The 22327-nt window shown below is 40.1% G+C and overlaps 1 protein-coding gene across 2 annotated transcripts in view; it reads right to left on the bottom strand.

Moving 5' to 3' along the window:
* LOC147210048 (paired box protein Pax-7-like) overlaps positions 1-20128 on the bottom strand; it is a 29683-nt gene extending 9555 nt beyond the window's left edge. Inside the window, exons 1-6 of one of the 2 annotated variants that reach the window (XM_086101253.1) lie at positions 19862-20128; positions 18623-18858; positions 18077-18221; positions 17022-17165; positions 1766-1965; positions 1231-1396 (exon numbers count right to left, since the gene is read on the bottom strand). In XM_086101253.1, coding sequence (XP_085957379.1) covers positions 1231-1396; positions 1766-1965; positions 17022-17165; positions 18077-18221; positions 18623-18858; positions 19862-19946 — 976 coding nt within the window. In that variant the 5' untranslated portion in view covers positions 19947-20128. The remainder of the gene's footprint in view (positions 1-1230; positions 1397-1765; positions 1966-17021; positions 17166-18076; positions 18222-18622; positions 18859-19861) is intronic. The other variant, XM_086101262.1, reaches the window with a different exon arrangement.
* Positions 20129-22327: the final 2199 nt, after the last annotated feature.

The raw sequence follows: 22327 nt of genomic DNA, 5'->3' as shown, positions 1-22327 counted from the left end.
AGCTGTTATACGGTTGGACAAATGGCAACAGGTTATTCGTGTAATTATTTACATTTCCTGTGTCACACCTGATGATCTCTCATGGCCCACCAAAGTGCTTTAGCTGGTCTAGTTCGACTTCTCTTCCAGGTGTAGCTGTTTGCCATTTGAGTGCTACACGTGGGGTGTAGTGGATTCGACGGACAACTAATCCAATCACATTCTCGATTTTAGCCCCGTCTAGATTTACAAACTTCACTCGCTGCTCACAGATTATGTTGGCCCGCAACCAGACTGTAAGTGACCTCTTAATTTCCCCCATTAAAAAAAGGAAATGGGGCGGGGGAATGGACATTTTAAACATGTTTCTTCTATTAAGGTAGACGCCCATATAGATGCGGTCACTTATTTGCAGATTTTTTTTTCTCATTTTTATTCAAAACGTTTTTGTTTTGTTTTTTAGTTTTGGCAAATGCATGTTAGAGATTTACCTGCATTTTTTGGGGGGCGGGGGGTTGCAATATATATATTTGCATATAATTGTAAACAAATATTTTTTTCCATCATTAAATTTGCCAATGTCACAAGTACATCGCACACTGTAAGAGTACTAAGCACACAAATGTTTTTTTTTCCTCATCTTGCGTCTCTTGGGTCTCACCTTTTTGAAATCTTAAAAATTGATTGGACACTTTAGGATAAAAATCACAACATTGTAGGATTTTTGTATCAAAACTAACAACTGTTAAGCGATCTGATGGATTTGGAATGGATTTAAGAACGATCATATTTCAAGATGAACTCAAATAAGATAATATTTACAAAATGTTGCAGCTATGGAAAGTCAAACGACACCATCCTGACTGTACAGGCATTTGCTCCATTTTAACCTCAATGGTGAACAAGAACCCCCATTGAAGGTGTTTGTGCTCAAGAGCCCAACTACAGTATATTGGTATTGCTCAATCCCTTCAGTCACCTCTCACCAGGAAAATGACATTTCAATGTCTTAGAGCCTATTTCCAATGTTAGCATACTCAGTTTATACTGTCGTTCTACCCTGACCCCCCTCTTCTGTATGAGCCACCGTTTGTACTGTATGGGTGATCCAATAAGGGCGTCCCTGACAAAACATGTTCTCGGAATGTAAGGACACTCAACTGTCCAGCCAATCCCTTCCTTGGAAGGCTCTAACGATTCACTCCAATTTACAAGCCATACATTCAAAAGAGATAAAAAGTACTGCTCTACCTTGGGACAAAATATTGCTCGGGTAGCTGGAGTCTGCCAGTTGGTATGTAGGAAGTGTTGGCATCCCTGTTGGCGGAAATCCGCTAGGCAACAGATGGTTGAAAGCCGTGAGCTGACTGGCTCCTGCTTGTTTTCGCCATCTGGCCCTGCGATTGCTGAACCACACCTGCGCAATAACATTCAAGAACAGGACAGGATCAGTGTCATCCAGCACATTTCCCAACCAATCGAAAAAAATCCAAAAAAGTTTGCTACTGTTTACTTCTCGAGGTTGTTCTTGGTGTGGCCTCCATTTTTTTACCTTTCGTGTTTTGTTTTTTTTCCATAAATTATTTTGAGTTCTTTTCTGCCTTGGTTAATTGGTTAGCAGAGTTTCCCGTCAATCACAGGGCACGCACTGTATAGACGCACAATGTCTTAATGATGTATGTAATTAATGGAATTAATTAGTATGTAGAGCATTATGAACATGGAGCAACTAGGAGCTCAAGGTCATGCTCGGCCAAGGACTTTTAAACATGTTGACATGTATTACCTGCACTCGCGCCTCAGTGAGTTTAGTCATTTGGGCCAGCTCTTCTCTGGTGTAAATATCAGGGTAATGGGTTCTTTCGAAGGCCTTCTCCAGTTCTTCCAGCTGCTCGGCCGTAAACGTGGTACGACTTCTGCGCTGCTTCCTCTTGAGGGGGAGGTCGGGCTCCGACTCCACATCCGACACTTCATCCATTCGACTGCCTGTTCAAAATCATTCACATTCACGGTTACTTTGTGCTGTCATTCTTCATTTACAATACAAAAAAAAAAAAAATGAGCAAGGAATTCAACTGAGGTGATAATTGATGGACGGTATGTAAATTATTTTACATTTGCTTCATCCACTATGTCATTCTCATTTAGAGCCTGACTGGAGTCTCAGATACATCCCAAGACTGCTTTAAATTCCAGCCATTCCACGCTTGAACTAGTGTTCCTCAAGGCTCTGTCCTCAGTCCTTTTTTGCTCATCATCTGACTTTTGGTTAAATGTTAGAAAGTTTAATGCAGTGTAAAATTGAAATAAAACGTTTAGGGCTAATGACAAAGCAATGTATGGTTGAATAAATACATGGCCAAAATGAATGTAGCAATGAATTTGAAACAGAGTGGAGAAATATGCATATCGCCCAAGAATTAATACAATTGTAAATTTATTTTGAAAATAGAGATTAGAAATTAAAAAGTTTTGCTACTTTTAATCTACTGTAAAAGGCAAACGAACCAAATATTACAAAGCAAATATGGCAAAGAACAGTAAAAATAAATCAATAAAAATAAAGTCTAATAAACATAAAAAAGTGCTTTCACACTTCTGGCAAAAATAATCATAATGATCATAATCACAATCACAATCAATTTGATAATAATAATGATAATAAATAACCAGCCCCATAAGTCAGTCATAGAGAGCACGATCATTTTCCTGGTACCTGTTTGCCATGAAACATGTAAAAGTGCATATAAGCAGCGATTCTGACAACATCAAGATCATCCGTTTGGTATCATTTGCGAGTATAAACTCCATTGTCGCCTAGAGTAGAAAAGCCACGGCTCCTTAGCACAAAGTTTGACAGCCTGGTGGATGGGGTAGGAGAAGAGGGAGGAAGGGTCCTCTTTTCAAATTATAATAGGAAACAGAGATTATAGCGAGAATGACGCTCAACAGCCAATAGACAAGCTCAACCTATGATTGGCCTTATTAGGAAGCGCCATGCAGTTTCACACGCACTTTGCAAATGGGCTGCAGCAGAATAACAATGGTACGAACAAGCACACTGACGTATCGCAGTGAGAATATGATTAGTATGGCGTTCATTTTATTCAAATCCCTGCCACTATGTGCAGCGACAAAAACTCGCCATTGAAAAAAAAAGACCACATCGAATTCATTTAGAGCTACAAATTCCAGCCAAAGCTATTTATTCATTGTTTCTCTAAAATGGCACACTCTGATTACATTAATGATGACAACATTAATTCAATGTCACCGTTGGAGTTAACATCACCAAATTCATTTGAAGTTATAAAATCGGCATACAGAATGAATACTAAGGAGAACGTGCTTTGTTACTCTGTGGCAACAGCTTTTTTTTTTGTTTGTTTGTTTGTTTGTTTTGGGGTTTTTTTGGGTCAATCTTTGACAACCACAGCTGAATAAAAAGTGCTGTCCATCAAGTAAAAATCACACTTCTGAAAACCAAGACAAAGAAGCATTAATTAATAACATTAAATAGGTTCGATACAATAAAAGGCTGAAACAATGCAGAGTATTATGTCAACTGCAGGAAACAAACCATTTGGTTTGTATTTGCAATTTTATACCTCATGTGCATGTTTTTTTCTTCCTTGGCAAACTAAAGAAAGCTGTTCACAGTGCCCAACCTTTTTTTTTTTTTTTTTTGCACCAAGGAAGGGTTTTGACTGACCCGCACATAGAGAAACCCTGTAAAAGGAAAAGTTGTTGTTATGTAAGATCAAATTGGATTGGATTGGATTGGATAAGCTTTATTGTCAAATGTACTGTATGTGTAACATACAGCACAGGTGAAATTTCTTCCCTCTCAACAAAAAGCAAGAGGAGCCGCTGCGGGTGTCCGCGCCGCTATCAAAAGAAAAGTTAACAGAAAAATGACAAAATAATACAGAACAACACAGGAAACACAGACAAACGCACCCTCTATTGCAATATTGGGAAATGTAATGTCAAGTCAGCCTCTTTGGGTTCTGTTTGAAGATCCAGGACAAGACTGGCTCGGAGTCCAGTGAATAAACGGGGAGATAATGAAGTGGAGCCAAGCTGTCACGGTCTTGGAGGCTCTTTGGACTTCTCTTGGGGGTCAGTTGCCACAGCTCCACTTAAAAAGAGAGCCGCGAGTGTTCCCCCAAGCTTTCAGTACAAATAGCAGACACACCTCAGGGGGTTGTCAGGCCACAAGGCCACAAGCAAGCAAGATCTCGGCAAAGCCTTGACTACTGACTCAATGGTGCCCGAGGGCATCTTTAAGAAGATGGGGGTCAGGCGCTGAGAATGCATTATCTGAAATAAAAACTCAACATTTAGTTGATATCATTTCAATTGAGAGCAGCCATCAAACAGCTTTTTAACGTGAAACAACAATGTCAATATTTATGTTAGCTGACAATTTGGTGACAGAAAGTAGACGAGACTTTAGACCGGACCCAAGTTGCAACGCGGGTGGTGAGCATGATTTTGGCGGATCCGATCCAGGCGTGAACAGACAGATTCTGCAGGCCGCTGATTTCTGGTGCATGTCATTGGATTTCATTCATAAATATGACATCAGCATGCCTCAAATAATTGCTGAAATCAATTATTTGAATGCATGATTATAATTATGATGATGACTATTTTTATTACATTTTTACAAGAATCCCTGTATCATGGCACAACTGGTGTGTGTGTCTGTGTGTGTGTGTGTGTGTGTGTGTGTGTGTGTGTGTGTGCGTGTGTGTGTGCGTGTGTGTGTGTGTGGTGACTTGCGCTGAGCATGAAAATAGGGCCTCGACGGACAATTTAGAGTCTTTAATGAATCCAACATGACTTGTTGGCTTTGGGAATGTGAGAAGAATACCTGAAGAGTCCTTTTGGGAACATGCATAGTCCACGCGTAGAAGGGCCAAAATGAGATCCAAAAACCGCAGAAGCCGACGAACTTTGAGGTAAACGCTAAGCACTAGTCCATCCTATATGAACAATTTTTTTGAACAATGAGGTATGGCAGAGAGTGATCATGGCAGGGGCAAAAAAAAAAAAAAAAAGGGCGGTGTTCTGCACAGAAAGCTTACTTTGGTCACATCTGCAGCGTGCCAGACCCTAGACTCATCAAATTAACCGTCTTTGGCATAATTGACACGTGTTGCAAATATGCTGCAGCAGAAGAACAATGGTACGAACAACCACAGTGACGTGTCGCAGTGAGAATATGATTAGCATAGCGTTCGTTTTATTCAAATCCCTGCCATTGTGCGCCCGCCACAAAAACTTGCCATAGAAAAAAGAAGAGCACATCGAATTCATTTAGACCTGCAAATTCCAGCCAAAGCCATTTATTCATTGTCTCTCTAAATTGGCACACTCTGATTACCTAATGATGATAACATTAATTCAATTTTGCCGTTAGAGTTAACATCACCAAATTCATTTGGAGTTATGTAATTGAGATGCCGAATTAATACTAAGACGGAGAAACTGCTCTGTTCCTCTGTGGCGACAGCTTTTTTCATTAATCTTTCCTTGTTTGGGAAGGCTGAAAGACGCCGTCTTGCTAAAAAAAATTAAATAATAATAATAATAATAAAGTACAATATTTACCAAAGTAATTATTTTGTTGTGTTTGTTTTCCACTTATCATTTTAAGTATTTTAAAAAGATCTGATTGATGACTGCCTCTCATTTAAAACTGATCATTATGACCTCTGCACGGGCAGACAAGGAATATGAGATCCAGGTCTCGTGCTGGATATGATGAAATTGTGCAGATGGTTAAAATGCAGCTGGTCGATGTACATTTTGATTCATAATAGCATTTTTCTGGATTCAACCCAACTTTAATTATAGAACACGTTAAAACAATAAATGAATGACATAAAAACATTAAACGCAGTAAGGCAATGCTGAGACTCATGCTAACGGCAGAAAACAAATCATATGGGTGTATTTGTGATTTAATACCTCAAGTGCACGTATGCGGGGGTTTTTTTCTTCCTGGGCTACACTAAAGAAAGCTGTTCCCAGTGCCTTCTAATTGAAAGGCCAAACAAATGCGGGAGAGCAAAGCGAGAATGGCTCAATGCCATCAAGGCACCAGAAGAGTCTTTGCCATGGACGGAGACCAGCAGAGGAAAATTGTGCACTCTCTATAGTCACCTACAGACATGAAGCTAAGAATTTTCAATCCAAGTCATAATTATTGGCTTTTTATCAGCGATCGGTTTGGAGAATTTACATGGTTCTATTAGCTCATAGTGAGGTGTGAGTCATCCATTTTGACTCAAATTGTTCTTGACGCCAATACGGTTCCTTGCTTTGTAACAGGCCACACATGTACGGAATGGAACGTCGATGCATGTCATGAGCGCATCATCTATACTCTATCATTGACTCTTTAGATATGTCCGAGCGACAACAAGACGTTTGACAGCAATGGCGTTACTTTGAATCCCCCCCCCCTCCCTCACTGTGCAATATTGATATTTGACTTATACGTTTTTACAAGCATTCAAATGAGGCCCAAGTGTTCTGATTTATTCCCACAAAGCAACCCTCCACTTGGCACCAAAAGTCTCGCCATCAACAAAAACCTGCGCCACGACGCTCTCATTGTTTCACTTCACCATTGTTCCTGCCTTTGTGTCAACGCGCCTCTATTTAGAAACAACACATGAGGCAAAAAGTGTACCGTAAGCAGCACTATGCAGATTTACAGTGATGAGTTTAATACGTGCCAAGAGATTTAGGAACTTTGCACTGAATTGTGTTGGTAGGGTGGAAAAAATATTTTGGGAGAATCACAACTTTTGCGGCCTCGCTCACACAACAGCACACAACACATCTAGTTTTCTTAAAAGATGCACGCAAAAGCAAACGACGTCCGCTAAGGATATAGTGTATATCATATTTAAGTGGCATTGAACTAAATCCGGCCCACACAAAGATGCTGGCTTGTTGTGGGCATTATGTCTTAGCAAACTGCTAGTAAATGCTAAGTCCTGATCTCCTTTCCGCCTTGGACTCTTGCATGCTCACATCTTTATTTAGTAGATAAAAAAAAAATAAATAGCCGCAAACAAAAAAAAAAATTGCATACTATTAATAAACAGTGATATGTATTAGAGCTGCGAGCAAATATGATAAGGAGAGGCCCTCTGAAGATATGCTTGACACAGCCGCAGGCTTAAAGAAAGCAATGGCGGAAGGTTTTTTTAAGAGAAATAAAATTGTTTTTTTTCTTGTGAGAGATCGGGAACTGAGAATGATATGTGACTGCTGGCTAAAAAGGCTTTGCGATTGCACTCACTGATGTGTTTCTTAGCAATTGATAGAGTGGTCACAAGCATGTTTGTGAGAAGGAAAAAAAATGATTCAAGGCCAGACAGTAGAGTACAGTATGGTTAAAATTCCATATTTCAGCATCGACGCATCCATCAGATTAGCGTCATGACGAGAGACTGAATTACAGCGAAAAGGCAAACCACTCGTATGCCCTGGACGATCACGGTTATATTATGCACAGTTTGAGCAGCGCTACAGGAAATAACAAAAAAAAAAAAGGGACGTTTGAAATAATTCAAATGAAAAGTGTCTCAAATACATTTAATAAAGGGTGTACCTAAGTATATGTTTAAAAACAAACAATTCGTAAAGAATAAATGTATTGTACCTTCAAGTCAAAGACAACTAAACTGTAACTTGAGAAGATATTTTCAGTCATCCAAATAATGTATTTTTAATTGTATTTCAAAAGTAAGCCTGCGTCCCACACTTTAAGAATCATTGATATTAAAGTGAATTGTTTACTGAAGAAAAAATAGAACTGATTAATGGAGTACAGCTCATAATTAAAACGTATAGGAATGACAATAAAATAAAATGCAAAGAATGTCATAATCGTCACATCTTTTGCCTCAAATCCATGGACAGTATTACTGCTCCTTTGTGCCATGGCCACCTGGGGGCAGTACAATACAGACACAGGGATAGGGATACGCACGAAGAACAGTTTCACAATTGACTCAGTAAGCGTTGTTAGTATTAGACATTTTTTACAAAGGAAAAGAGTGCGCGCCTGTGAGTACTGCTTTATTGTCTGTCTACATGCGTTGCACCACCATTTTTGTTCAAATTTCTATCGCTATTATACGTTATTCGTTAGCCCGTCTATGATGTTTTGCACAGTTCGCAAGCATTAAGCTCATAGCTCACAAAGCTATGTGGTTATTTTGTGTTGCTATTGTGGTTGTTGTCCGTTTCTCACACTAATCACTGCATGTCGATTTAAAAAAGTTGTATTAACTTACAACAGGTGCCATCAAATAAACTTACATAGACTGATTTGGATTACTCATCTGTTCATCACGTTAGCCCACCTTATACCAACAGCCTTTCCTCAAGTGATTCCAATTTTAGCTCCAGTTGTGGTTTCTACTCCTCCCTGAATGGTATCAAGCCACGAGCTGCTCGCGGTGGCAATGGGAGATGTGTGTACTTCCAGGCAAACAATGCAAAGAGTAGTGAGTGGACACAACGAGCCCTCCCACTGCAGATGTACATTAATTCCAAGTGGGAGCATTAGAAATGCTGATCAGCTTGGCAGCACACAGCCTAAGCTTTCCTTTCAGCGTTTTGCTGTTGTCTACTTCAATCGTGTCAATGTGAGGGAGTCTTTTCAGAGGTATTCATGCATCTGCCTTCAGGCCACAATGCTTGCCACTTTATAAACTGTCAGCCTGCGTGCCTCAAGTATTTGCTTCACATTGTTTCCTTTTCTTGAATCGACACCCCCCAGCCCCACCCCCCAGCCGCACCCCGATGGCTGAAGCGCAACACAAAAATACAACCCGCGAAAAGTTGGGACGGACACTATGTATGTCCTCTTCTTGGCCATCGAGAGTTGATGCTTCGACTCTCGTAACCCCCGCTCACAAAAAGGTGTCGTTCATATGGACAGTACAGTATCAATCATATTCATATGCACCAAGTGCCATTACATTTGTTTTAGCAACTCTAGTCATATCTCACAATGTACAATGTTTTGGCAGTATTACTTTGTGAATCACATTGCTTCAATCGTGCAGTAATGAGCAGTGAAATAGATAAGTAAATTCTAATTTCTCGTGAAGTCCATAAATTTGACTGACTTGTCTAAGCTGTTAAAATTCCCAATGAACAAGTTGTGTTCATTCTCAGAAAAAAAAAAAAAAAAAAAGCAGACCGTTTACATGGCGGATGATGAATACATCCATCCATCCTTTTTCCGATCCGCTTATCCTCACAAGGGTTGTGCGGGGGGTGCTGGAGCCTATCCCAGCCGTCTTTGGGCAGTAGGTGGGGGACACCCTGAACCGGTTGCCAGCCAATCGCGGGGCACACAGAGACAGACAACCATCCGCGGTCACACTCGCACTGAGGGACAATTTAGAGTGTTCAATCAGCCTGCCATGCATGTTTTTGGAATGTGGGAGGAAACCGGAGTACCCGAAGAAAACCCACAGTGATAATAAATCTCTTTTCCAAAGCTTTCTCCAGATCTTTGCCCAAAAAGAAAGGCTTCTTCTTTGGCCCATGCATCAGCTCTTCTCTAAAGTTTTGGACATTTGGTGGACCCTTGTTTCAGAGTAGTACTGTAAAATCCCATGAATAACACAAACTTTTGTTTAAAAAAAAAATCCCAAATTTAGGAGCGGTATTATACAGGGGGTTTAGAAAAGAAATGAAAAATGATCACTGATTTCATACTCAATATGCTTCACATATTGTACATAAAAGTACATCATTTGAAAACAGCTACAAACAAGATTGAAGGGATTTTAAAGCAAAGTAGAGAAATGAAAAACAGCTGACTAACATGAGTCAGCGCAAGAAAAAGATTTTTGAAAACATCATTTAAAAAGTGCTTTGAAACACCTTTATCGTTGGTATGGGAAAAGAACATTTATATGTTTTTAACCTGCATTGAAAAGCACTTATACTTCATGGTATATTTTGAATCGTGAGCAGCGATGGCTGTTTGAAAGTGCTCTATAAATACAGTTGACTTGACTTGACTTTCATATTATTCACTTAAATAGTCATGGGGACCAGAAAATCGGGGGATATTATATAACAGTACAGAGATAGAAAACTGCTTTTTCAGGATAATTATTGGGGTGCGTGTTATTCACGGGATTTTACAGTATGTGTCCTAAGACGGACTGTTTGAGTGTGTCAACATGACCGTTGTGGAAAAAAAGTCATGAAAAGAACAAAGCTAGCGGTGATCTTTGGCATTAATAATTCAAGGCATGGCGTAGCAACCTTTTTATTCAAAAAGAAAAAAAAGGAAATAAATTTAGTGGCCAATGATGAAAAGACTGAAATGAATTTTTTCACCAGGAAGTCTATTTCACATCCGCTATCCTGCAGCTACTGCAAAAGAGTCGACGAGTAGGAGCAGAAATGTCCCTGAATGTTGTCCGGCGGGCACACTGAAGGTAATTTCAGAGGATGAAAGTGGATTCTTCCTCGCTGCATTTGAAGCTTGACATTAGAGTCAAGTCACCTCTTTGAAGTCTTTGCCATTAAAACACCTTTAAATAACCGAACATAGTGTTTAAATCGCAGCACCGGGCGAATGTTTCAAGAGACGTAAGACAATGTCCCGTAGGAGAGCAAATATATGAAGAAACACATCAAACAGGAGCTGTTCGAGTCACGCTTGACCTTTGGGAGTTCAACCCAAGACTCATCGAGGGCTCAATTAATGACCCAGCGAAGTGTTCACTTTTCATCCACTTTGTCTTGCTATATTGTTGTGTGATTTCTCTCATTGCCATTGTGCTTGCAGGCTGTTAATGGGATCCCCCGGGCTGGTGACACCCCTCAAGTCCACTTTGCCTGTTTGCTCTTTGTTCACTCCCCTTTTGTTGGCCGATCAGCCTCCCATCGGGTCGCCGGACAAGATTCATGGCATTTGTCGGCCAAATGAAAGGAGGATTACGGGATGGCTTGTGAACAGCCCATTGCAGGAGGGGCAAATTCTCCTTTACGCCCCTTCCCGCCCGCCCCCGGGCGCAGCGGCTCCCATTTATAAATATTTGTTTTCCAAAAGACATCCCCAAATCAGGACAACGGTGAAAGACTGTCAACAAGTAGCTCAGCCAAATGCTGATCACTGTTGATTTGTACTCAATTTGGTTATTGCCCACAGCTGCTTTGCACAAAGTGTCCAAAAGATCTAATAAAAACAAAAACCCAAAAAAAAATGGGGTGCATATTCGTCACATGGCAAACGGTGGTATGGCAACGTAACTCATGATATGATTTTTTTTTCAACTATATCAATAGCTTAGAATCCAGCAATATTCATCGAAAAAACACCAGCATGTGTCTCTAAAAAGCTGATGTAAAATGCATTTTTAAAAATAATTGGAGGAATACAGCTTATTAAAAAGTCAGGCATACAAAATATAAAAAATTGCTACAGTTGTATTCATAATGATAACTATTTTGTCCAAACCAAATTGCCAAATAGTGTCCCTTCCATCAAACATGAGTACAAAAATCAGTATTTGAATGACTTATTTGATTGCTTAATTAATTGATTGAATTTATTTGGGAATATCACAGAAGGCGTCTTAAAACAGTAAAACTTCTCGTCTTTCAGTTAGGCACCACCCAGGATAAAAGCACAATAACGCCTAAGGGCTTATTACCACTGTGGTCCTAAACAGACAACAAGACTTAAAACAAAAACATAAAAGGGGCAACATCTTGTTATCAGCGAATCGAGTCGATAAGAGCGATGCATTTCAAGCATCAATTCAAGTAAAAGCCAAGTATACAAGTACATAAGCATAAAACATCATCATTTCTCTTTTAATTGCAAAAAGAGGTTAGTGGCACTGTACTGATAAACTAAAAAAACATTTGAATTTGTTCATTAAATTAAAAAGAAGGAAATAAATGTGTGCATTTAAGAATTGTTTTATGAAACTGTTTAAGATGATTTTAAAGGTGTTAAGGATCCTCATGTTTTTCATTCCTTTGGCAGCTTGTTCCATTGCACTGCTGTGCTGTACAAAAAAAATGGTTTCGCCCATTCGAGTTTTGAATTCAAAAGAGGCAAAGGCTGTTGAACTACATACAAGGGGGAAATAGTTTTGCAGGTACTTGGGAACCTTGTTTGAAAGGATTTTAAAAACGAGGCGCATTTTTGTGTAAACTGTAACTAGTTCATTTTATTTAACTGCTCAGAATCAAGATATGTGTTGTCATTTTGTAAGTGGGCATTTTTCTCTGACCTAAGGGAACATTTTTCTGAACATTCTCTGTCATTCAACCTTCGAGCGTCACAAATGCGACATACTTGTATCCAAATCCTATATATACTCGCCTTTCACTGGCTTCATTGGGCAGCACAGTACATGAAAAAGGAGAGGTAGGCCTGCACACACACCACACAAACTGTAGGAGTGGCAAAACACAACAAACACCACACATTGTGCTCAGGTTGGCCTCAGGCATTGAATTCTGGCCCACTGCAGCATGGATATACTGTAAGCTTACAGTTTCAAATGGCAGTACGGCAAGTACTGTAACGTTCCCCTGCAGGAGAAAAAAAATTGCATTGACAGCATCATAAAAACTGATCCCTAAAAAAGATGATATTTCATCACTGGTCACTGATGATGCAACTTCAGTGTCGAATGAAACTGGAAGCGTTGCTCGGTGTATCCCAATGTTTTGACAAGGTGAATAAATCAAGGGAAGACCAATTCCTTTTTTTTGACATGTAACAAATATGCTGAAGAGTATGACAGGGACCTACCTGCAAATGAGCCTTTTAAATGGAATTAGGTCAGCAAAGATGGTATAATTCATGCAATTATGAAATTCCTTTTAAATTATTAGTCAGGTAATTGGAAGGCTAACATGTAATTTATGTGGGCTGTTCTTTTGAAAATTTCAAATACACTTCAGAATTGTAAAAGCAAAAAAAAACATCGGAAGCATGTGCGCGTGTGTGTGTGAGTGTGTGTGTGTGCGTGTGCGCGCGTGTTTATTTAAATGTCCCTGTTTCTTTGGTGTGAGACAGCAAGGGGGGAAAGGGGAGGTTAATCCTAGTTCAATACACTGACGCACAGCCCAGGATGGAGCCTGTGACGATTGTGTTATCTCCAGCCAACATTTGGGTTCCCCCACAATTCCACTCCAGAAGAATAGCTGCGAGAGAGTGCATATGGAGTGGAGGAAGCGCAGACGCCCGGGGAAACGTGCTATCAATAGCTGCAACGGGCTCGTACAACAGCCCTTAAACTCCCACTGCAGACGGCCACCACAATTGTCTCTACCTTCGTGCTCAAGCGATCACTCTCTCAAGTCCGGCACTGAGGTACACGCCCGCAAAAACCTAATGGCATCCAATCCAAGTGTTGTAAATACATAGATGAATTATTGTATTATTTTCAACCGACGCATCATTCATCTGTCTTTTTTCTAGAGCTTTTAGGGGTCGAGGTTAGGGATTAGGTACAGAGACAATTTGAGTTCATTTTTGGACGAAATGTAGAATCCACCCTGGACTGAAACAAACAAGCATTCGTTTACATCCATATTCAATGCACAATTTAGCGTCTCCCTAAGGCCCGCCTCGCACTGAGCGACACAGCTGACCTTGACCGAACGGGACTGGAATATCCAAAAAATAAATACATACATAAATACAGTCTGCGAGTTAGACCCGCACACCAGGCGATTGACCCTGGCACACGAAATCAACTCGCTGCAATGGAAAAACTGTGACCCCTGCTGTTCTCATCAGGAACAAAAACGTTTTGAAGCTCTCACCTTCCCTCCATTGCGGGGATTACGTTCCAGACCAACCCAGCAATAAGTGAAATATGAGATCTAGAAATGCCCCATTTAAATGTAGCCAATGTCTTTGTAGCTTTGATGACACTTAAATTGTCTAGATCTTCAGACACAAGTTTTACAACAAACATATCAAATATATGTTGACAAATAAAACATATTAAGGGGGAAAAGAGCAATGGATAACGTCCCTGCTCCTAGAATATATGATAAAAACACTGCGTGAGAATCTAAAATGTAATCAGGGATACAAACATCGAAATGAAATGTCTGCCATAATATCAACTGTACATCTTACCAAGTGAATTCCATTTTTTTTTCCAAATTAACAAGCTTGTTTTAACATCTCACAATATACATCAATAATCATGCAGTTGGTTTCTGTCGGTGTAAAAATCAGGATTGAAGGGGATTCACTTTCAATAATCTTCAGTAAAAATTGAGTGAACTGAAATACTTCCTGTTTTCGTTTTCTTTCATTTGTCAAATTTACTCGTGTCAAACAAAATAGTGTGCTTCCGCCTAGTGGTCAATAGTGGAATTACACCATAAATAAACAGGAGGCAGAACAAAATACAGGACAATTCTAGCCACCAATTTTTTTTTAAAATTCAAATATAATGGGCCTGTGATGAAGGGGAAGATCACTGTATATTAACTTTCCTTTCATTGAACCCCAAACAACACTTTTCAAGAAAGAAGCAGATTGCCCTGGCCACTGTAGCTACACTTGAACAATACCAAGGGGAGACATGGGCAAGAAATAAAAAGAATGTGGATATTTAAGAGGCTGTTGGTTCTGTTCATTGCGCGCAACAGTTACTCTCTGTGCTTTGCTTTTTCATCCAGAGGTACATACTACCGGTATGTTTTAAATTAGAAATCTGGTTAAGAATGTTTGTACAACACAGTGCTGTATTGGTACCAACTGGCCGCAAGCCTGATGAAGGTTGCCTCCGTCAAAAGGCACGGAGGGCCTCTCCACACTTCACTTTTTAGCGACATCCACATATTAAATAACTGCAGAATGTTGCATGCTGCTTTGGTCCTTGGTGTACGGTGGGGCTTCCGCGCATGTTCTTGTAATGTGGGAGGAGGCACGGTGAGAACATGCAAACGCTGGCTTGAAGCCAAGATTCTAACCCTAAACCTTAAAACTGTGAGGCTCACCACTAGACCACTGCGTTTCCCCACCTTGATGCATCATTGAAATAATTCATTCGAATGGAACCTCTAATGTCGAATCCCCCTAAGCTTGTGTCGTTCAGAAAGGATTGAAATGTAGTGTAAACGTCAAACTAAATCTCAAGAAAAACAAGCCTTTACTCTGGGCCGTCTTTGGTTCTGGTTCCTTTTTTTTCCACAATGCTTCTTTCAAAAGCTGAACCACCATCCTTTGTTGCTCGCATCATTCGTGATGTACCTCTGCGTCCCTCACAAGAATTCAGTTAAAAAAAAAAAAAAGAAATAACAGAGCTGCACACTTCTAGATTTCACAGGGGAGGCCCAACGCAAGTCTCCAGTTATGTTCATTTTCTCAAGTTTAGCGATAGCAGTCCGGGAGTCAATCCGACCAAAGACGTGGTAAGCAATCAGAAAGTGTCATACGTGAAAAGAACTCCACAAACAGTTACCATGTCAATCAATATTTAATATATTACCTCCTTCGGTCCAATGAGGATAATTCACTTTTATTTTATTTATTTATTTTAAAATGCATCTTTTTTTAAAAAGCACAATTACATGAAATTAACCATATTGGTGACAATTATTAAGACAAGTAGAGATTTCAAGCGCAAATTTTCTTCTTTTTTTTTTTTACTTGAAAATGGTTCCATTTGATCAAGGCTTCTTGCAAGAAGAGCGTGAAAATAAAAAAACACAAGAAGTAACTTTAAATAAGCGATGACTCAGAAGATATCCTTTTGTCCAGTGTCACATGTTGCATTACAAATCATTAGCAAAGTTACGAAAGAGCGTTTTGTTGTTTTTGTGGTCGTTCGGATCTTTGTACATTTATGTGACAATTAAGAACGTTTTTTTAATCGTTATTTTAACACATTAACAATAGTTCACTTAGTTGCATACGACAGTTTAAAATGTTAAAAGTGGCACTTTAAATGTTTGATTTTGATTTATATTATTCTTTTCTTTTCTTTTTTTTTAATGTGTGGAATCTAAAGCAAACGAAAACCAAGTGTGTATATAACAGTGTGTTTATCACAGAAACATAATTTTGAACGTGACTGTACTTCATGTAAATAGCATGCTGCCATTAAAATGCAGAGAGGGACAAACCAGAGAAATAAATGGAATTAATATTTGAAAATTCAATCCAAAGCACACGGAAGGCAACCTTAAACCCTCATGAATTTTTCGCCGCAGGCTTGGCACCATGAAGTGAGCTGCCCAAAAAGATGAAAGTGAAAAGAAATAAAAGCTCAATTTAATCTGCTTTGGAGCCCTGCAAGGGAGCACATGTGCCTGGAAGTGTAAGAGTGAGGGCTGATAGGGGATAAATATATTTCTTACTATGCCTTTGAGCTATTACATCCCTCTCCAACACAGATGCCTATTCAGCAGACAACAGTTTCATTAGCAGCTGTAGTCCTATAAATCTTCCAGTGATTAGAAGATGACAGAGACACGCACCGGGCTCATTTTTTTTTTCAACATCTTCTGGGACGCTTGAAATAAGGATTGAAGATTATTCTAAGCGGCGCCGCTCATTTCATTTCATTTATTTTACTTAAACCTCAAAAATATTCAATATAAACTGAACGATGTCGATATAAATAAAATCCACTGCTTGAATTGTGTACTCCGTCCTTTTTTGTATTGTTTTTTTTGAACGAAAAGCGACAGCTCGTGTTAGCTATTTTGCCCTTATTTCGTTTGTGGAAAAGTAGTTTGTTTTCCTGATGACTATAACGCTAAATTGCGTATTATTCCAAGCTAATGTTCACAAAGACACCGTGCATAATTGATATGACCGGCACGTCGATCCTCTTCCCAGTAAGCGTGGAAGCTGCTCCCCGTGGGCCTGACACTTAATCAATAACACATGAGAAATAATAGAGAGGGGGGGGGGGGTCCTCTGGGGGGAAACCCGGCGACAAAACGAGCCCCACTTGGGCCCAATTTGTTGGGAATTCCCCGTGGCCTACCTTTGTCTCTCAAGATGCCGTCGATGCTGTGCTTGGTTTTCTTGTCCTCCTCTTCGTCCTTTTTAAAGCACTCCTCGTCCTCGTCGTCCTCCTCGTCATCCTTCTTGCCAAAACGAGCTCTCAGTATTCGACTGATGGAACTCACTGCCCCCCCCCCAAAAAAAGCACATCATCATTATTAATTATGACTAGTGTGATTATTGTCATATTATTATTTTTTAGTATTGTTATTATTGTTATTAGTAGTGGTAGTAGTGGTAGTAATAGTAGTATTAATATTATTACTACTAAAAATAGTGACAGTATAATAATGTATCGAAAAATAACGGCATACGCAAACTGCAAAGCACAACGTTTCTTCTGCTTCTATCTGACTTTGACCAATCAGATGCAACGTTCTGGGAATTAATTAGCTCAGAATACATGGAGCTATTTATTTCGCCCAAAAATGTATTTCTTTCATTAAGATATGAGTGTGTGTGTGCGTGAGTGTCTGAGTGTGTGTGTGTGTGTGTGTGTGTGCGCGCGCGCACGCGCGTGTGTGTCTGTGTGTGTGCGTGTGTGTGCGCGTGTGCATGCCTGCGAAAGCGCGTGCGTGGGCGTGTGTGAGAGCGTGTGCGCGCGCGCGTGCCTGGGTGGAGGGGGGTGCGTGCGCGCAAGTACTGTATATGTATGTGTGAGCGCGTGCGTGTGCATTACGCGTGTGTATGGGGTGGTGTGCGCACGGGCGCGTGAACGGGTGGGTTTGCTCGCACGCGCGTGTGTGTGCAGCTCAATATAATTCTCCTCAAAAGCGTTATTGGTCGTCAAAGTGTGTAAAAATAAAACGGTGTAAATACATGTTGCAATTATTACTTATCTTAAAATAGTTCCTAACCGCGATTTGTATGTAAAGGTTGATTATGAAATGATAACAGTTATAATAATGTTAATAAAATAATACAAAGTCACATAATAATAAGAATAGCAATGGTAAATTGTTTGGTAGTAAAATGGTTAAGTGGTGTTTTGGAAAGCAACAGGAAGAAAGAAGGAAAGAAGTGGAAGCGTCTTACCAGCGAGTGTCTCACCTGAAGGGACGCTGCTCTTGTCGCACACGCCGTCCTTGAGCAGTTTATCTCGGATCTCCCAGCTGAATATTCCCGGAATGTCGCTCTTGTATTGCTCGATTCGCTTCTCCACGTCGGGCGTCGCGACCTGCTGCATTGGGCCCCAGAGGACACAGAGCCACGTCACTTGCACTGCCTTTGCAGTTTCGTGCAAAAAGTCCCCGTTTCCACACACCAAATTCAAGTAAATGAGACATTTCACGGGGGGAAAAAAAGTTCCCCATCCATTTAAACGGTTCATCTTCATTCAGAACGTCTTATGAACTATTTCCCGCAGCCCCAAATTCCACATTTTTTTTAACGATAAAATTCACAAATGTAAGCGATATTTGACAGATTTATCACCAACTTCCGGGTGTACATTTCTTGACCGCATTCACCCAATTCCCACTTCGACTCTCCCATTCTACATTTGACCAATTTGGAGGATTCCACATCATTTCAATCTCGTCAGCCTTTCAGCATTCAGCAATTGTGTGCAATGTTTCTCACCCTGGGCTTGCTGCCTCCAATAGCCCCGGGCCGGATGGAGCCGGTCTCCTGGTAGCGGCACAGGATCTTGGACACGCAGCCGTGGGAGACCCGCAGCTGGCGGGAGATGACGCACGGTCGGATCCCGTGGTGGGCCATCTCCACAATCTTGTGGCGGATGTGGTTGGGCAGGGGGCGGCCGTTGATGAAGACGCCCCCCAGCTGGTTGACCCGGCCCTGGCCTAAAGGTGTAGACACTGTGGGGGGGGGGGGGGGGGGGGGCACCGACATAGACACGGAGGAAGGAAATCGTTCGTTTTGGTTCACTGTTATTTTTTTTTATTTTTTGGGCGATTTCACCATATTATTATTTGACAATTATTGTTTGACGGCCTACTCCAACAGCTGGCTACAGGCCCAAATCCCACACTATTTAACGATTCTTTTAACAGCGGATCAATATTGAAAACAGCAGGTTTCGTCGATTTTCGTTTTCGTTTCGTTATAACCCTTTCACAAACAAAACAAAACAAAAGCTTTTGCAATGCATTCATATTTCAAATGATAATAACTAGATTTCAGGAGAGGAGCCACAGAAAATTATGACAACACATAAAGGTTAGCAAGTTATTAAAAAAATGTGGGTTCTTTCTAGATTTTAGGATTGTATATTGCCGTTTTTCAATGCATGGAAATATCGCTGAAAATGTGAACCACGTTGACTATTTTTTAATCTTTATTTCATTGCATCTATGTGAGGTTCAACAGCACACTTTCATTTCAAGTCTACAATTATAACACCCGTGATAAATGTTTCAAGGATTTGTTAAAATGTGTGGGCCGACACAATTTGAGCTAGCATCAATGATCTTTAAAATTGATGACTTGATTTCTTCATGTGCTCATTGAGCGGATATAGTTAAAGTGTTAAAAACTAGAGTAGCAAAACCACCAGATGAACCAGGCAAGCAATATCATTGATTAACACTTGCTTGTCGACTTTTATAAAAATGCAAATTTTATTTGCCAGTGTTTGCTATGTGGTTTTAATCGGCCGTATGTCCCACTAAAATAAAAATAAAAATTATGCCTGACGCAGTGCTGTTCTCCATCACGACGATAAAAAAAATCTGCTAATTTAATATCTATTTATGTGCATTATTGTTGATGTAAAGGCCAAATATAACGTTGAGTGTGCTTTACAATAATAAAAAAAAACTGCGTTACACTCGAGAAAATTAATAAAGAGCTTGTGGGTACCTTCCAGAGGGAAGCCGGTCCTTGGATAGTTCTGTCCAGAGGCCGGGCGCATCATCCGCGGTACTGTTCCCGGCAACGTCGTCATTGTCGGCTACTTGTTTAATATACGAGGAAGACGTACAATCAACGGATCTAAGAAACAACTTGGACCCCCCCAAACAAAAGGTGGCAGCCACTTTGAGGTCCAGTGTGTTGAAGAAAGCAGAATGCATGCATTCATGGGCGTGGAAAGTTGGCTTGTGGAGATGCGTGGGCCCACGTGGACTGCGTCATGTGTCAGACACGGTGTCAGGGCGGCACGACTTTGGCACTCTGGTGGAAATGTGCAAAGGCGGTTGGGGAGGGGGGGGGGGGGCAGGTCGGGACCAGTGATAGGTTCCTCAGAGCCTCTTGTTTTTCAACACAAGCGCCAACAAGTTTCAGCAGCCAATGGGATGGAAGAGGTCTCTCTCTCTCTCTCTCTCTCTCTCTCTCTCCCATTCTCTGCTCTCCATACCTCTCTCACATACAAACGGTGTCCTCAGTTTACGACATTTTTCGTAAGTCGGAACGCGTCGCTGTCTATCACAGCAGTTAACGTACAATATACTGTATAGTGTTTCCAGAATGCAAAAAATAATAATTTTGTCACCATCAGTATGGTAGTATGTAGCATGAGTGAACAAGTTGAATTCTTCAACAGAAAAAAAAGCCAACAGTACGCTTATTGCCACTACCAGTTGAAGGTTACGGTTACACAAAGTGAATTACAAAGCGTGTACTTAAAAAGACGCATCGCTTTGCCTGAATAAAATCCGTTTAGCCTAATGCTAATAAATAATGCACATCTAGACTGTCAATAAAACATGACTTAGAGGCATGTATTCTTTATCTTTTCCAAAAAAAAAGTACTGTAGTTTACTGAGTCTGTTGTGAAATGAAATGCACAGCATGAGGCCAAGGTGCGCACACCAGAAGGAGCAGCAAAATACAGGTGTTTAAGTAGAATACTATAGATTGCTATTTTTCTTATTTGATAAGGACGTTTAAAAAAGGTTTGTTGGGGTGTGGGGTGTGGTAGTGGGTGGAATTACACAGCTAATAGGGTTCTATTTATTTCAATGGGGGAAAATGCTAATTATTTAAGATAAAAGTGTTTTTAATTGCAAGCATTGTCACTGAACAAATTAAACTCGTACCTCAAGGCATCACTGTACTTTACTGTCAATAAAGAGACAGCCTGCCATTTGTCTTGCAATAAAGAGCACAGTTGTCATTTTTTGTGGCCCAGTAATGCAAATTAAATAGAAAAATAACATTTTATGTTTCTTGCAAAAGTGACTTTTGTTCTTTTCATTTCGACACAAAAATGCAGAAATTGAATGTTTTTCTTCACTTTAATCCATTTTACTACTATTCATTTTTAACAATCTGAACATAAATTGGACAACAATTGTAAACTTAGAGATGTGATTGACACTATTTTCATGACTTTTGATTTCAAATTTTATTTAATGTTCACATATTTACCCTGCTGTCAAGAATAACAAAGCAATTAAGAGGAAATGGAGTCTATGTAATACTGTCATAAAATTAATATACATTGATATGGTTTTCATAGTCATATCTTTTTAATTAATATGGAAAAAATGTGGAAAAAATGGCAAGTTATTTTTTGTTGTTTATGTTTTTGTAAAAGTGGATTACACATTAAAGATAATGGAAGTGGACTGCAGAAAGAATAGTAATGGTGACTGCCTAAGCCACATGTCTCAAACTCAAGGCCCGGGGGCCAGATGTGGCCCGCCATATTATTTTATGTGGCCCGCGAAAGCAAATAAAAAATGACAACTTCCACGATGCTTGCTAAAATCTGGACCAAAAGTTTAAATTTTCATATGTAATAAAACAGTGACATATTGAAAAGCATTTTCTTTTTACTAAACTCCTCATTACAGTGACTTAAACAATAATTGAATAAAACGTTATTCTTGACTTCTTTATATAGTTTCAGTCATCACGGCCCTCCTCGGGAAACGGTAATTATCATGTGGCCCACGACAAAAATGAGTTTGACACGCCTGGCCTAATGGAGATCCTAAGAAATTAAATCAAATGAAATATCGACCTCCTAAGCCACAGGTGTCAAAGTCAAGGCCCGGGGGCCAGATCTGGCCCGCCACATCATTTTAGCGCTATATAAATCAGCATGTATTGTATTGGATTGTATGTGGCCCGCGAAAGCAAATCAAGCATGTCAAGTTCCATGATGCTTGCTGAAGTCTGAAGTAAAATGTCAAATTGTCATATGTAATCCACAATAACAGTCATTATTCTTGACTTCTGATGTAAAAACTAGTTATCCATCAATTTGTTGTGCACTGTATATGTAATATGTGGAGGTGATTAAACATTTATATGGTTTCCAAAAATTCATAACGGCACTCCAAGGGAAACCGTAACTACAACCTGGCCCACGAAAAAATG

Source organism: Hippocampus guttulatus, chromosome 1 (genome assembly GCF_054856545.1).
Source record: "Hippocampus guttulatus isolate MCC_2025c chromosome 1, RoL_Hgut_1.0, whole genome shotgun sequence".
NCBI lineage: Eukaryota > Metazoa > Chordata > Actinopteri > Syngnathiformes > Syngnathidae > Hippocampus > Hippocampus guttulatus.
Note: the sequence above shows the minus strand (reverse complement) of the source record. Positions and strands in the feature narration are given on the sequence as shown.